Genomic DNA, 13,653 nt, shown 5'->3' on the forward strand with positions numbered 1-13,653 from the left:
AGAGGATACATTACAAGAGGACTTAGGTCACCACCCGTCTGTGCCCTTTTACAGCCAACTCAACACTCATACCTTCCAGATGATGTTGACATAGCCCCTACGCTCATTTCATATGATGGGTCAAGTTCAGATGTTGTAGAGGTTCATGTCTCCAACATCACCACCAGGACAGTTGTAGTCCCACCCAGGTCTTTACTTTGCGAGATACAGCCGGTCACTCTTCAAGGTCCGCCAACTTGTCTGCCAGTAGACTCTACGACACTTATGGACCAAGTGGAGATAGAAAAAGAGGGACTTACATCTGATGAATTCCAGAAAGGACTTGATGTCATCATGAAGTTTAAGGATATCTTCTCTAAGCATGATGAAGATCTTGGGCACTCTGACTTAGTTCATCATCGAATAGATCTTGAAAATTCCACTCCTTTCAAGCAGAGACATAGGCGCATCCCTCCAGCAATGTACGAGGAAGTCAGAACACATCTACAGGAACTTCTATCAGCAGGAGTTATCAGACCTTCGCATAGTCCTTGGGCATCTAATGTTGTTTTAGCAAGGAGGAAGGATGGCCGCCTGAGGATGTGCATAGATTTTCGCCAGCTTAATAATCGGACAGTTAAGGATTCCTATGCTTTACCGCGCATTGAAGAACTGTTAGACTGTTTGGGTGGGATGAAATTCTTCTCTGTGCTGGATATGAAAAGTGGATATCATCAGGTTGAACTTGAGGAGGCACACAAACAGAGGACAGTATTTACCGTCGGTCCACTCGGATTTTTCGAATATAACTGGATGCCCTTTGGATTGTCCAATGCACCAGCCACGTATCAAAGATTAATGGAACAGTGTCTAGAAGGCCTACATCTCAAGATCTGTTTAATTTACTTGGACGACCTCATCATATTCTCAAGGACATATGAAGAACATGTAGAACGGTTGGAATTGGTCTTCCGGAGACTTGAGCAGTGTGGACTTAAACTTGCTCCTAAGAAGTGCAAGTTCTTTAAGCGCAAAGTCCGATATGTTGGATATATTGTCTCTGAGGATGGTATTGAGGCTGACCCAGATAAAGTAGAAAAGATTAAAGACTGGCCAACACCAACAACTCCAGAGGATGTCCGACGCTTCTTGGGATTCGCTGGCTACTACAGAAAGTTTGTCAAAGATTTCTCAAAAATTGCAAGACCATTGTCAGAGCTTATGCCCAAGACTGGATCCAAGAAGTCACGTCAACAAACTAAGAACGTTGATTGGAATTGGGGACCTGTCCAAGAGGATGCTTTTAAGACCCTGAAGACAAGACTTACTACACCACCGGTGCTTGGTTATGCCGATTATTCAAAGCCTTTTGAATTGCACACTGATGCTTCCACACAGGGTTTAGGCGCTGTTTTATATCAACGACAAGAGGACCATCTGCGTGTCATTGCGTATGCAAGCCGGAGTTTAACTCCTTCTGAAAGAAACTATTCAGCAGATAAACTTGAGTTTCTATGTCTCAAATGGTCAGTCTCTGAGAAATTCCATGACTACCTGTACGGACATCACTTTGAAGTAGTGACAGATAACAATCCTCTCACCTATGTCCTGACTACTGCTCGTCTAGATGCAACAGGACATCGATGGCTTGCAGCCCTTGCAAGTTACAACTTCAGCATAAGGTATAGACCAGGTTCAGCCAATACTGATGCAGACACGCTGTCTCGTTTACCCGGTTGGAATGAATCAAATCAGATGGGACAGATTCCTACCGACTCTGTTAATGCCATTTGTGGAGCCATTCATACTACCAACTTAGTGGAGAGTTTGTGTCTCTCAGCTTCTTTAGTTGGAGATGAAGAGGAGACCGAGGACAGATGCGATATGAACGCAAGGGACTGGAGGAAATATCAAGCCAAGGACTCTGCCCTAGTTGAAATCATTCAACATCTCACAAACAGAACTAGACCAGATTGATCTCGCTTCATTGGCGACAAGGAGATGATTGCATTACTGAAGAGTTTCAATCATTTCAGGCTGAAGAGAGGAGTGCTATACAGAGTGATCAGTGTGGATGGGGCTGAGCAGGAGCAACTGGTTCTTCCATCTAGATGTCGTGAAGCAGCTCTGCATAGTCTACATGACAACATTGGCCACCCTGGCAGAGACAGAACAATTTCCCTATTACGGGATAGGTTCTACTGGCCAGGAATGACCAAGGACGTCGAACTTCATTTGCAGAAGTGTGCACGATGTCTGCGACGAAAGACAGCTACTACAAGCCGTGCTCCACTAGTAAACATTCAGACATCACAGCCACTAGAGTTAGTGTGTATGGATTATCTTAGTTTGGAACCTTCCAAAGGTGGACAACAACATGTTCTGGTAATCACTGATCATTGCACACGCTACGCTCAGGCATATCCAACCAAGAATATGACAGCAAAGACCACAGCTGAAGCTTTCTTCAACAATTTTGTTGTACACTACGGATTACCAAGGAGGATTCATTCAGAACAAGGTGCCAACTTTGTTGGGAAGCTGATGTCAGAGTTATGCCAAATGTTAAAAATCGACAAGTCACGTACCACCCCTTACCATCCTATGGGCAACGGAATGTGTGAACTTTTTAATCGCACACTTTGCAACATGCTTGGTACTTTGGATCCAGACAGCAAGAAGAATTGGAAGGCACATGTAGGTCCATTAGTCCATGCTTACAACTGTACCCGCCATGAGACAACATCACTATCTCCATTCTTCTTGATGTTTGGGAGACCTCCTCGGTTGCCAGTTGACCTCGCATTCGGACTTGATATCGATCCTGGAACATTTAGGTCAAGGTTGGATTATACCAGATCTCTAAAAGAACGTCTAAAACGCGCCTACGATGTAGCTTCATCATCAGCAAGAAAGGCTCAGTCTAAACAGAAGACCTATTATGATCATAGGGCCAGAGCTGCAACAGTAGAGCCTGGGGACAGAGTTCTGGTGAAGATCGTTGCTTTCGATGGGAGACACAAACTGGCGGATAAATGGGAAGAAGATGTCTATGTCGTTTTGGATCAACCTACTCCTTCCATACCAGTGTATGTTCTTGGTAAGGAGAATGGGGAGGGGAAGAAGAAGACAATACATCGGAATCTCCTGTTGCCAGTTGGGTCTCTTCCACTTCAAGAAATACCAGTTCCAAAGCATAGAAAACCTAGGATAACTTCACCTGAACCAGAATCAGCCACAGAAAAACCTACCCCAGTTCCAAAGCCTAGGAAACAGAGAAAAAATTCACCTAAACTTGAACCGGATCCTGTTACATCTGATGAGGATGAAAATGGAGATGAGTCGGTCATCTATGAATATCCTTCACGTACTTCAGTGTCTGCTGACGATGCAGCTGACAGGCCAGCTGAAGATGAGACAGAACAGGCACCAGACTTGGGAGACGATAATTCTGTCAGAGAAGGAGAAGAGATTGATGACGCTGACCGTGACTCGCATGGACGGAATACATCTCCAGAAGAGATTGATGACGCTGACCGTGACTCGCATGGACGGAATCCATCTCCAGAAGATGTTGACGACGCCGGCCGTGACACCCATGGCAAGAATCAGTCACCAGACCATCTGATACTTACTGTAGATACAGAAGAACATCAAGAACCTCTACCCCAGATGCAGACTCCTACTCCCCAACCACGGCGGTCTACCCGAGCTCGGACACAGCCTAGGTGGATGTCAGGAGGAGAGTTTGCCTTCTCTGCAGTGGCTCAACCGGATTGGCTTGTGCGAGCTAACTACCTCAGCTCACTCTTAGCTGAGGGCGTATTTGGCAGCCACCAACACAGAGCATCAGATGCTATTTTGGATCTCATCACCGGTAAAGGAAAATGACGAGGACGACATTTCCTTGTAGGGGGGAAGTGTGTGGCAGATACATATTATTGTATTATATAGTTATGTAAATATTAGTTTTAAGTCATTTAAGTGTTGCATTGATATTTGTATAATGACAATTGCATTATGAATTGCAGGTGTATTATTTCCGATTTTAACTAATGAATGTATTTTTTTCTATCAACAGGTTTGGTCAATTTTGATACAGGCTATAATTATAAGGACACAGAAGGTTGAGTCTATTATTAGCTCTTTAGTTAGTTTCATTCTAATATGATTAAGGGTAGATAGGTAGGACTACCACATTATTACGTGGCCTGATTTAATGAACACCGATTGGATCATTCAAACTCTTGCCCTCTTTCCTAATTCAAAGCTGCACTTCACAGTCACTCTTTGCACCATCAGGATTGTAATACCATGGAGTCATAAACAAATGCAAATACCTCACAGGTTAGTTTAATCTCTTACATTGGTTTATGAGTGTGTACACTTTATATGTTATATTTGTATTGTGTGGATATAAATAAAACAAGTAAATTCAACCTTAATAATGGTAAATCTAACCTAAATGTAAATAACACTTCAGTCAGGTTCTAGTGCATTTCAGAGTATAGAATCAATACAAATAACTATCAAATAACTCATATAATTCATTCAGGTAATAATATTTTCCCTATGAGTGAATTGTGGCATGTTTGAGTGTTTGATTTACTGATTTCATATATGAGAGGAAGAATAGTGTATATGTGAATGTAAGTACGAATGTGATTTTAGCCTAAGTTGTTTTGATGTGTTCCAGGTGTTGGTAATGATAATAGCTATGTTGATTTGTGGTTACTGTAGAATTAATGTTGCATATTGTTTACACGGATTTTAGGTACGCTTGATATGTCTGGCTGAGCTTGGTGAACGTCGTGTGCACCCTAGTGCCATACACCGGGTAGGAACTATGCTATTTTGCATCCCGTATGTTTATGTGATACTGAGTATCACATCTATTCTATTTGATATGCGTATTACCTTAAGACGTCTGTGTCATATTTAATTTGAAGATATTTTGAAGATATGAGTTAATCAAGGAGTTATCTCCCCTTGTTGTATTGTCATACGATCTGTCATTTATGTTTCACCTAATTTGTGTAATGGACTGTTTTTAAGCCTCAGGTATATTGTATGACGCTGTATATATTGAATGATATATTGTTTCAGGGTGTGTTTAACTGACCGGGAATAAAACGTTCTCACCCCGTAACCAGTGTCTTGGACTTTTGATGTTGCCTCCACACTAAAATCGGTTACACAAGTTACTGTCCGAGCCACTGTTCAAGTTACTGTCCGAGCCTCTGTCCAAGTTACTGTCCGAGCCTCTGTACAAGTTACTGTCAGAGCCGCTGTCCAAGTTACTGTCCGAGCCTCTGTACAAGTTACTGTCAGAGCCGCTGTCCAAGTTACTGTCCGAGCCTCTGTACAAGTTACTGTCAGAGCCGCTGTCCAAGTTACTGTCCGAGCCTCTGTACAAGTTACTGTCAGAGCCGCTGTCCAAGTTACTGTCCGAGCCACTGTTCAAGTTACTGTCAGAGCCGCTGTCCAAGTTACTGTCCGAGCCGCTGTCCATGTTACTGTCAGAGCCACTGTCCATGTTACTGTCAGAGCCACTGTCCATGTTACTGTCAGAGCCACTGTCCATGTTACTGTCCGAGCCTCTGTACAAGTTACTGTCAGAGCCGCTGTCCATGTTACTGTCCGAGCCTCTGTACAAGTTACTGTCAGAGCCACTGTCCATGTTACTGTCCGAGCCTCTGTACAAGTTACTGTCAGAGCCGCTGTACAAGTTACTGTCAGAGCCTCTGTACAAGTTACTGTCCGAGCCACGGTACAAGTTACTGTCCGAGCCATTGTACAAGTTACTATCCGAGCCACGGTACAAGTTACTGTCCGAGCCGTTGTCCAAGTTACTGTCCGAGCCGCTGTCCAAGTTACTGTCCGAGCCTCTGTACAAGTTACTGTCCGAGCCACGGTACAAGTTACTGTCCGAGCCATTGTACAAGTTACTATCCGAGCCACGGTACAAGTTACTGTCCGAGCCGTTGTCCAAGTTACTGTCCGAGCCACTGTTCAAGTTACTGTCCGAGCCGCTGTCCAAGTTACTGTCGGAGCCGCTGTACAAGTTACTGTCCGAGCCACTGTCCAAGTTACTGTCCGAGCCGCTGTCCAAGTTACTGTCCGAGCCACTGTACAAGTTACTGTCCGAGCTGCTGTTCAAGTTACTGTCCGGGCCGCTGTCCAAGTTACTGTCAGAGCCACTGTACAAGTTACTGTCAGAGCCACGGTACAAGTTACTGTCCGAGCCGCTGTACAAGTTACTGTCCGAGCCACGGTACAAGTTACTGTCCGAGCCACTGTACAAGTTACTGTCCGAGCCACGGTACAAGTTACTGTCCCAGCCACTGTACAAGTTACTGTCCGAGCCACGGTACAAGTTACTGTCCGAGCCGTTGTACAAGTTACTATCCGAGCCACGGTACAAGTTACTGTCCGAGCCGTTGTCCAAGTTACTCTCCGAGCCACTGTTCAAGTTACTCTCCGAGCCACTGTTCAAGTTACTGTCCGAGCCGCTGTCCAAGTTACTGTCCGAGCCGCTGTCCAAGTTACTGTCCGAGCCGCTGTACAAGTTACTGTCCAAGCCGCTGTCCAAGTTACTGTCAGAGCCACTGTACAAGTTACTGTCAGAGCCACGGTACAAGTTACTGTCCGAGCCGCTATACAAGTTACTGTCCGAGACATGGTACAAGTTACTGTACTGTTACTTTTCTTGGAGTGTGTGATATATTATTCAATCATTGCGTAAATATTCACTGAATTTATGGAAATATGTTATATGGAATTCGTGTCTTTGAAATTTATGACAATATTAAAGTGCTGGATCGAGTTGAAACTTTGATATCCTCTACCTCCAATAATTAGATAATTTAAGGATTTAAGGAGTTCACTAATATAGCTGTTTTCACTTTTTTCTTTTGTACAATTGCATTTGTTTGTTTGTTGTTTAACGCCGCACTTAGCAATATTCAAACTATATGACGGAGGTCTGTAAATAATCGAGTATGGACCAGACAAACCAATGATTGATATCATCGGCACTGATCTACGCAATTGGGATACGATGACATGTAAGTAGTATAGGTAATGGGGGTTCTGGCTCACTTCCACTGGAGCCGGATTCATATACCTATACTGCTACTACAGATGGAATTTTTTATGCCAAAATGACTATGCAATTCAATGATAGTCATGAGATTAAGTTAAATTGACTCTAGCTCACCAATACCTGGGGCCAATCATTGCTTTAGATGAGTCTAAATGGTAATAAAAATATTCTTCATTATTTTTATCGATAAAGCGATATTCAACATTTTTATTAAGTTCTTCGTTCATTTTACTAGGAGACCAGACTATATAACTACACTCTTTTTGTAAATTGATAAGAAACAATTGATAACCGTATTTGGTTGGTTTGACATCACTGATATAATAAAAACCTTGTGGTAATTCTTTCCATTTAATAGTTTTTTCGATCTCCATTATTATATATATTTATGTAAGCATTTGTCTAAATGTGATCAAACGATAGTAAGCAATCTATTTTTAATCTCCAACCAGTTCTTTGGTTTTGGCACGGAATAATTGACGCGCTTGTTGCCTCCCCTGTTCTATGAACTTTTTTTTCTCGTCTTCGCTAATACCACTGGTCTTACGAGATTTTGATCGAATCTCCTGCTTCATTTCATTGTATTTGGTGAGTTCCGACAGCACTAAACGAAACTCATCCTCGGATATCTTACAATCGGCCATTGCTGTCGAAATATGATCCTCAATGCTGTTCAACTTTGCTTCGGCGAGTATCCGAATACTATCGTGTTTTAATGCTTTCTTTTGTAACCTACGAGAAATGAATTTTATCGCTATTCCTGCCAGTCCCGAGACTCCAGCGGTTATTTCCATGCCGAGCACGATAGGCGCGGCGATTATAGTTGATAGTAAACCGATACCCGCTACACCGAGTCCCATGCCAGATACTACAAGAGCGGTGTCAACTCCGTCCAGAGCATTCACGGCTCTGCGATACTTTTTATACAATCCAAGTCTCAACTCCCTATCCTTCCCTATTCGATGTTTTATGTCGCTTATTTGATGTAATCGAAATCCATCAACAGTTTCCATCTTTTCAAATGCTTCACCGAGCGCCGGATATAAACTCATAGTGTATATTACGTTCATATAATAGTCTTTAATTGGTCTTGCTTAAATGTTTTGAGACTATACATCAATCTTATCAAATGTATATTATACGGCAATAATATCTTAGAAAGAGAAATGCTGTCACTTTTAATAATTTGGACCCCCTCGAGGGTTGCAATGGGCGGTGCTCCGATATGAATAATACTGCAACGTTGACGCTCGTGTTTCTTGAGCCATTTAATCGATAGACCTGGTAATATTTCGAAGGCATCTTCCGGTGCATCTCCGAACAAGACTTCAATAATAAGCGTAGAAAGATTAGGTATTGCACTCAAGTTAACTTTAATATCTTCGAATTCAGTAACCAAATTTAAAGTAACATTTTTTAAGGCCGGACGACTATATAACATATGACCTGGGTTTTCTGGCAGGGGAGTAACTAACACACTTTTTCGTTTTGACGGGATATAAGCCGCGAGTACGATGCCACTATTTATTATCTTAGTTAAATTATGTCCCTTACCCATCATCACATAAGGTGGGGTAATGACGATATTCAGTAGCCACTCGATGTTTGCTTCGACCATAGTCCATTTATTATCGTCGTTGCGAGTAATATTGTACGAAGTGTTTTTAAGGAGTCTACTAACATCAACATCGCTTAAATCTCCTAGATTACCCGTGAATGTGACTTCTTTCCGATTGTATACATTATCGCGTAAGTGTTAAGCGTATAACTTACCATCGGTACCGGGTTTACCATATCCTTCTATGTCTCCAAGATCGGAAAGCGCAATTGTATTACATTGTCTTACTGTTCCAGGGCCTGATGCATCAACCATTATTTTTAATATGGAGTGTTACACTTAAGTATCCTATATGTACAGGTTGGTGTTTTACATCTAATACAGAAATTTTGAGGTCTGAAATAATACCACACTTCAATTTTTTATATTGTAATGACGAGAAAGATTCCGTTCTACCGCTATTATATTTTTCATTTTTCACTGGAATAGATCTGAGTAGAGTTGAAGGACTTTCTAGTTGAATATTATCCGTCGTGCTTATTTGATCAAGATGGATGAACAACTCTTTATAGGGAACTAAATCGGGTAATTTAATATAAGGATGTGCACCATCTAAGCGACTAAATTCCTCTCTACCTGGTTGGCCCAATACAATTATATTATTTGCATGGTTGTATTTCACTGTCCCAGTCACCTCATTTTGTGAGAGACTAATTCTATTAGGCTTTAAAATTTCATCATTGAGTGAGCTTACGCTGTAATACCCATCAGGTATAGTAATGGATTTGCTAGTACCAAGTATGGATAATATATTTATCCTATTATTATTTTTTGCAGCATTTATATTGGTCCACCTTGGGTAATACGTTACATCGCATAGAGTGACTTCGAGTTGACCATCCGAGTTATCGATAGTATGAAGCAGTTCAATAGACTGACCATTTGTTATTCCCAGGAGTGTAACATACATATCAAATATACAATGATACTATATCATAACTTAAATATGGAATCAACCATTATTTATAATATGGAGTGTTACACTTAAGTATCCTATATGTACTGGTTGGTGTTTTACATCTAATACAGAAATTTTAAGGTCTGAAATAATACCCCGCTTTAATTTTTTATATTGTAATGTTGAGGAAGATTCCGTTCTACCGCTATTATATTTTTCATTTTTCACTGGAACACTTCTGAGCAGAGTTGAAGGACTTTCTTGTTGAATATTATCTGTCGTACTGATTTGATCAAGATGGATGCACAACTCTTTATAGGGAACTAAATCGGGTAATGCATATACAATTACTGATTCGTTGGGTGCTAATATTACTGGCTGTCCAAATCCAAGTGTAATTGCTAAGTTCTCACCAATAAGTATACCTGTTACTCCAGCGTTTAAAATCAGCGCCCCATTCGACTCATTTTGTGTGAGACTAGCTCCCATAGGCTTAAAAAATTCATCATTGAGTGAGCATACGCTGTAATACCCATCAGGTATAGTAATGCGTTTTTCAATACTATTGCTTTCACCTGGTATAATTATCATATTATTACCTCTCGTAGCACTTATATTGGTCCACAGTGGGTAATACATTACATCGCATAGAGCTACTTCGAGTTGTCCATCCGAGTTATCGATAGTATGAAGCAGTTCAATAGACTGACCATTTGTTATTCCCGGGAGTGTAACATACATATTAAATATACAATGATACTATATCATAACTTAAACATGAAATCGAGATACATTACTAATCAATCGATTATAGTAACTGCCTCTGGTGCTGAATTTTTCGTTAAATTCCCAGATATCTTTGAAAATTACAGGGTCATGGCAACTAGCGATAAAATGGTGCACCACTGGTTTCACAATCCGATGCAATTTTGGCAGAATCAGTTAAACTTTGCCATATGGTGTGCCACAACGGGATGTGGCGTATCTGTTAATGCCCCAGGATATATGCTAAATAAGTCTGTTTTATTATTTCACGTGTATTATCAGATTAGACGTATACTTAAAGAAATTAATGCTCCATTACTGCAGGATCGAGCGTGGAATGCATCAAATGATCCGTATAATAGGGGGGCATATGAACGTATTTGTAATGAATTTAATGTTTCTACGAGTAAAGATTGGCGTATTAAAGGAGCAAACCATGGTCTAGGTGTTCCTTACGCAGATGAAAAAATATCTGTCAAAGAAGAAAGCGATTATGTATATAAAATACTTAATAAACTTCCAGTTAATTTTGGTAAGTTGTATAGCACCAGCAAACTTTAGGCAAGAATATATGATCATTGGCATAAAACCGGTCATTGGTATAAAGGCTGGGAACTTTATAGTAACGATTGGAGAGGGGATATTATGAGTTTTAAGAGTGGTTTAATTTATATTGTTAAAAAATTTATACAACTGAACGATGATGCTTGGAATGAATTTCTTAATGATAAAACGGAAAATAATTTTACTAACCCAGGATTTGTAAGAGTTAATGAATCGATAAGAACTTATGTTTGGGCAATTCTCGGAGCGCAATCGCAAACACGAACGTCAATCATAGGTACTGGGACGGCGTTCGATGCGCAAAAACAGTTTGTCTCAAACGTGGAGGACGCCATTAATTCACCAGTTGACATACCATCGTCCATAAAGCGTTTTCAAGATGCATTACAGTACGCTCAATCCAAAGTGGACTTCGTTTATGCGCCGGGACTATACATGTCTCCGAGTAATATGGAACTTAAGATCGGTCAAGTGATAGGCTATAACAATAAAATTGTTATCGCTACCGATCAACAAAAACCAGGTATAAATTCAGATATTAATGTCGAATTAATAACGCAAACGATCACGGGCGAAAAGGGAATAGTCAAGCCGCAAACACCAACTATCGCTCAACAATCTTTTAATGCACAACCATCTACTAATTCTCAAACATCTACTAATGCACAAGTACCACCGCATATTGAGGCTAAAAATCAACAACATATCGATGAAAAAACAGCGCTTGTAAGGGGTGGAGTCTCGGTTGGTTTACTCATGATTTGGTGGATAAATAGTTCTTAGCGAATACCTACAACAGCCCTGCAATTGCTACGATCAACCCCCACAAGTTTTGACTAAGCCAAGTGGTGGTCTTAGCTAATAAATTCAATAGCCAGGAAACAACACTCCCTATTATACCGGGAAGTGCGGCCGCGGCTTTCTCAGCGAGCTTTCCAAGTGCTGAACCTAATGCTTTTAAATGCTTTTTTATCCACTCTTTTATACCATTTTTATCGTTAGGGGGTGTACGACCACCTGTACTGCCACCTGTTAACGAGAGAGTCAAAGTCGATATAATAAATCCCAACGCGGTTAAAATACTGGCAATTGTTATTCCCTGTTCTCTGAACAATGTTTTAATTTTATCGGTCAGTGTAGTGTCATCGTTGAGGACTTGATCGATAGTTTCTTGAATACGACTGATTTGCGAACGAAGTGCCTTTCTATTACTGGAAGCAGCCTCGAGGCGGGCCAATCTTTCGTCTTCTAAGTTACGCAATCTTTCCGCTACGCGGCGTCTACTGAACTCATCGCCTGCCTGTTCGAGTTTTGTTTTCTCATAAGCTATATGCTTGTCGAGTTCGGATAGCTTGGCTGTATTATTGATGAGTTCTCCCCGCATTGTTCGCATTGCCTTGTCAAGACCTCGTAATTCCCTAATACTGAACTCCGAATATGGTACCTGTAACGTGGAATTATCGTAATAGGTATCTAAGATTTCTCCGAGTCCGTCCGAGGCCACCTTCGAGGAAGCCTCCAAATCATCTGTATTAATGAGTTCAGTACGCACGGTTCGAAGAACCTTAGTAGTCTTCGCGGAAAGTCGTCGGTAGTCCACAAAACCTAATTTATCACGAACAGTGCTGATGCCGTGTTTAGCAGCTATCGTAGACAAGGCTAGGGGCTTACGAGTACGAGAATGCATAAGATCAATATCCGGAGCGCCACGCAGTCGCAATATTCCTTTACTATCTATCGTAAACTTTGAATAGTCACGACCTATTGGGGTATCATCTTTTAATACATCGTAATAATCATTGACGGACGTTTGTAAAATTTCATCGTTAAGATTCGTGCCACCAAAGTTGGTTTCATCAGTACCCTCTTCGTTTGGGTTATCAAAGTCATCAAAGGTACTTAGATCTAAGTCATTATCTAAAATTAGCCATTTTTATATTAAACATAGGGTACATAATTTCAATATAAACAATGTCTTTGCAATACGGACGCAAGTTAAACCCACAACGTAGACTTCGAGATCCATTAGGGGTCAAAGCAATTCGTCAGTCTGTAACTATAACTAATAACCCTAGTACCATCGATCAGAATCAAACGCTTCTGGTTCGCTTTCCTAATCTCGGCGCACACGATGTGTTAGTTCCGGGAACTGTCCGACTAGCATTTACGATTAGTTTGACTTCTACAGACGTTAACAGAGAGCCCGTTCAGAACATAGGTCGTGCTATCGTTAAGAAAATCGCGATTAAAATTAGCGGTTATGAGGTTTTGAGTATCGACGATAGCGATGTATACTATTGTTACATGGATCTCTGGAGAACGGATAATAAAGAGCGGGAAAACTTACAGTACCAAGGTATTTGTAATAAGAACACATTGAGACTGCGCGTGGGTGCTGAAAATGGTGTTGATACCAACGAAAAAGATAAGGCCGTTGCCGACGCATTAGGTAACAGATTCTATATTCCCCTAGACTTTGAATTACTAGATTCCCACATGCCCTTCTATCAAGCATCCCTAGGCGATAGGTTAGAATACGAACTCACTTTTAATGACTACGGTAGAGTAATCAGAACCGGTGGTGATGATGCTAGCTATTCCATTGACAATAACTCGCTGGAGTACGATATGATAACAGATCCCGAATTAGCCAGACAAATTCGTAACCAGTATACGGGAAGTTTACCCATTTTGTACGATCGCGTGCTGCGACACCGAAAGATC

At 41.2% G+C, this 13,653-nt stretch overlaps 2 protein-coding genes across 7 annotated transcripts in view; both read right to left on the bottom strand.

Moving 5' to 3' along the window:
* LOC124125829 (alpha-(1,3)-fucosyltransferase C-like) overlaps positions 1–13,653 on the bottom strand; it is a 42,515-nt gene that overhangs the window by 19,299 nt on the left and 9,563 nt on the right. The gene's annotated exons all lie outside the window — the stretch shown is intronic.
* The window catches only part of LOC124125834 (clumping factor A-like), a 55,728-nt gene continuing 47,236 nt past the window's right edge, over positions 5,162–13,653 (bottom strand). Inside the window, exon 4 of the mRNA XM_046489204.2 lies at positions 5,162–6,647. Within this exon, the coding sequence (XP_046345160.2) occupies positions 5,162–6,647 (1,486 nt within the window). The remainder of the gene's footprint in view (positions 6,648–13,653) is intronic.

Source organism: Haliotis rufescens, unplaced genomic scaffold (genome assembly GCF_023055435.1).
Source record: "Haliotis rufescens isolate VD_foot unplaced genomic scaffold, xgHalRufe1.0.p SCAF_27, whole genome shotgun sequence".
Lineage (NCBI taxonomy): Eukaryota > Metazoa > Mollusca > Gastropoda > Lepetellida > Haliotidae > Haliotis > Haliotis rufescens.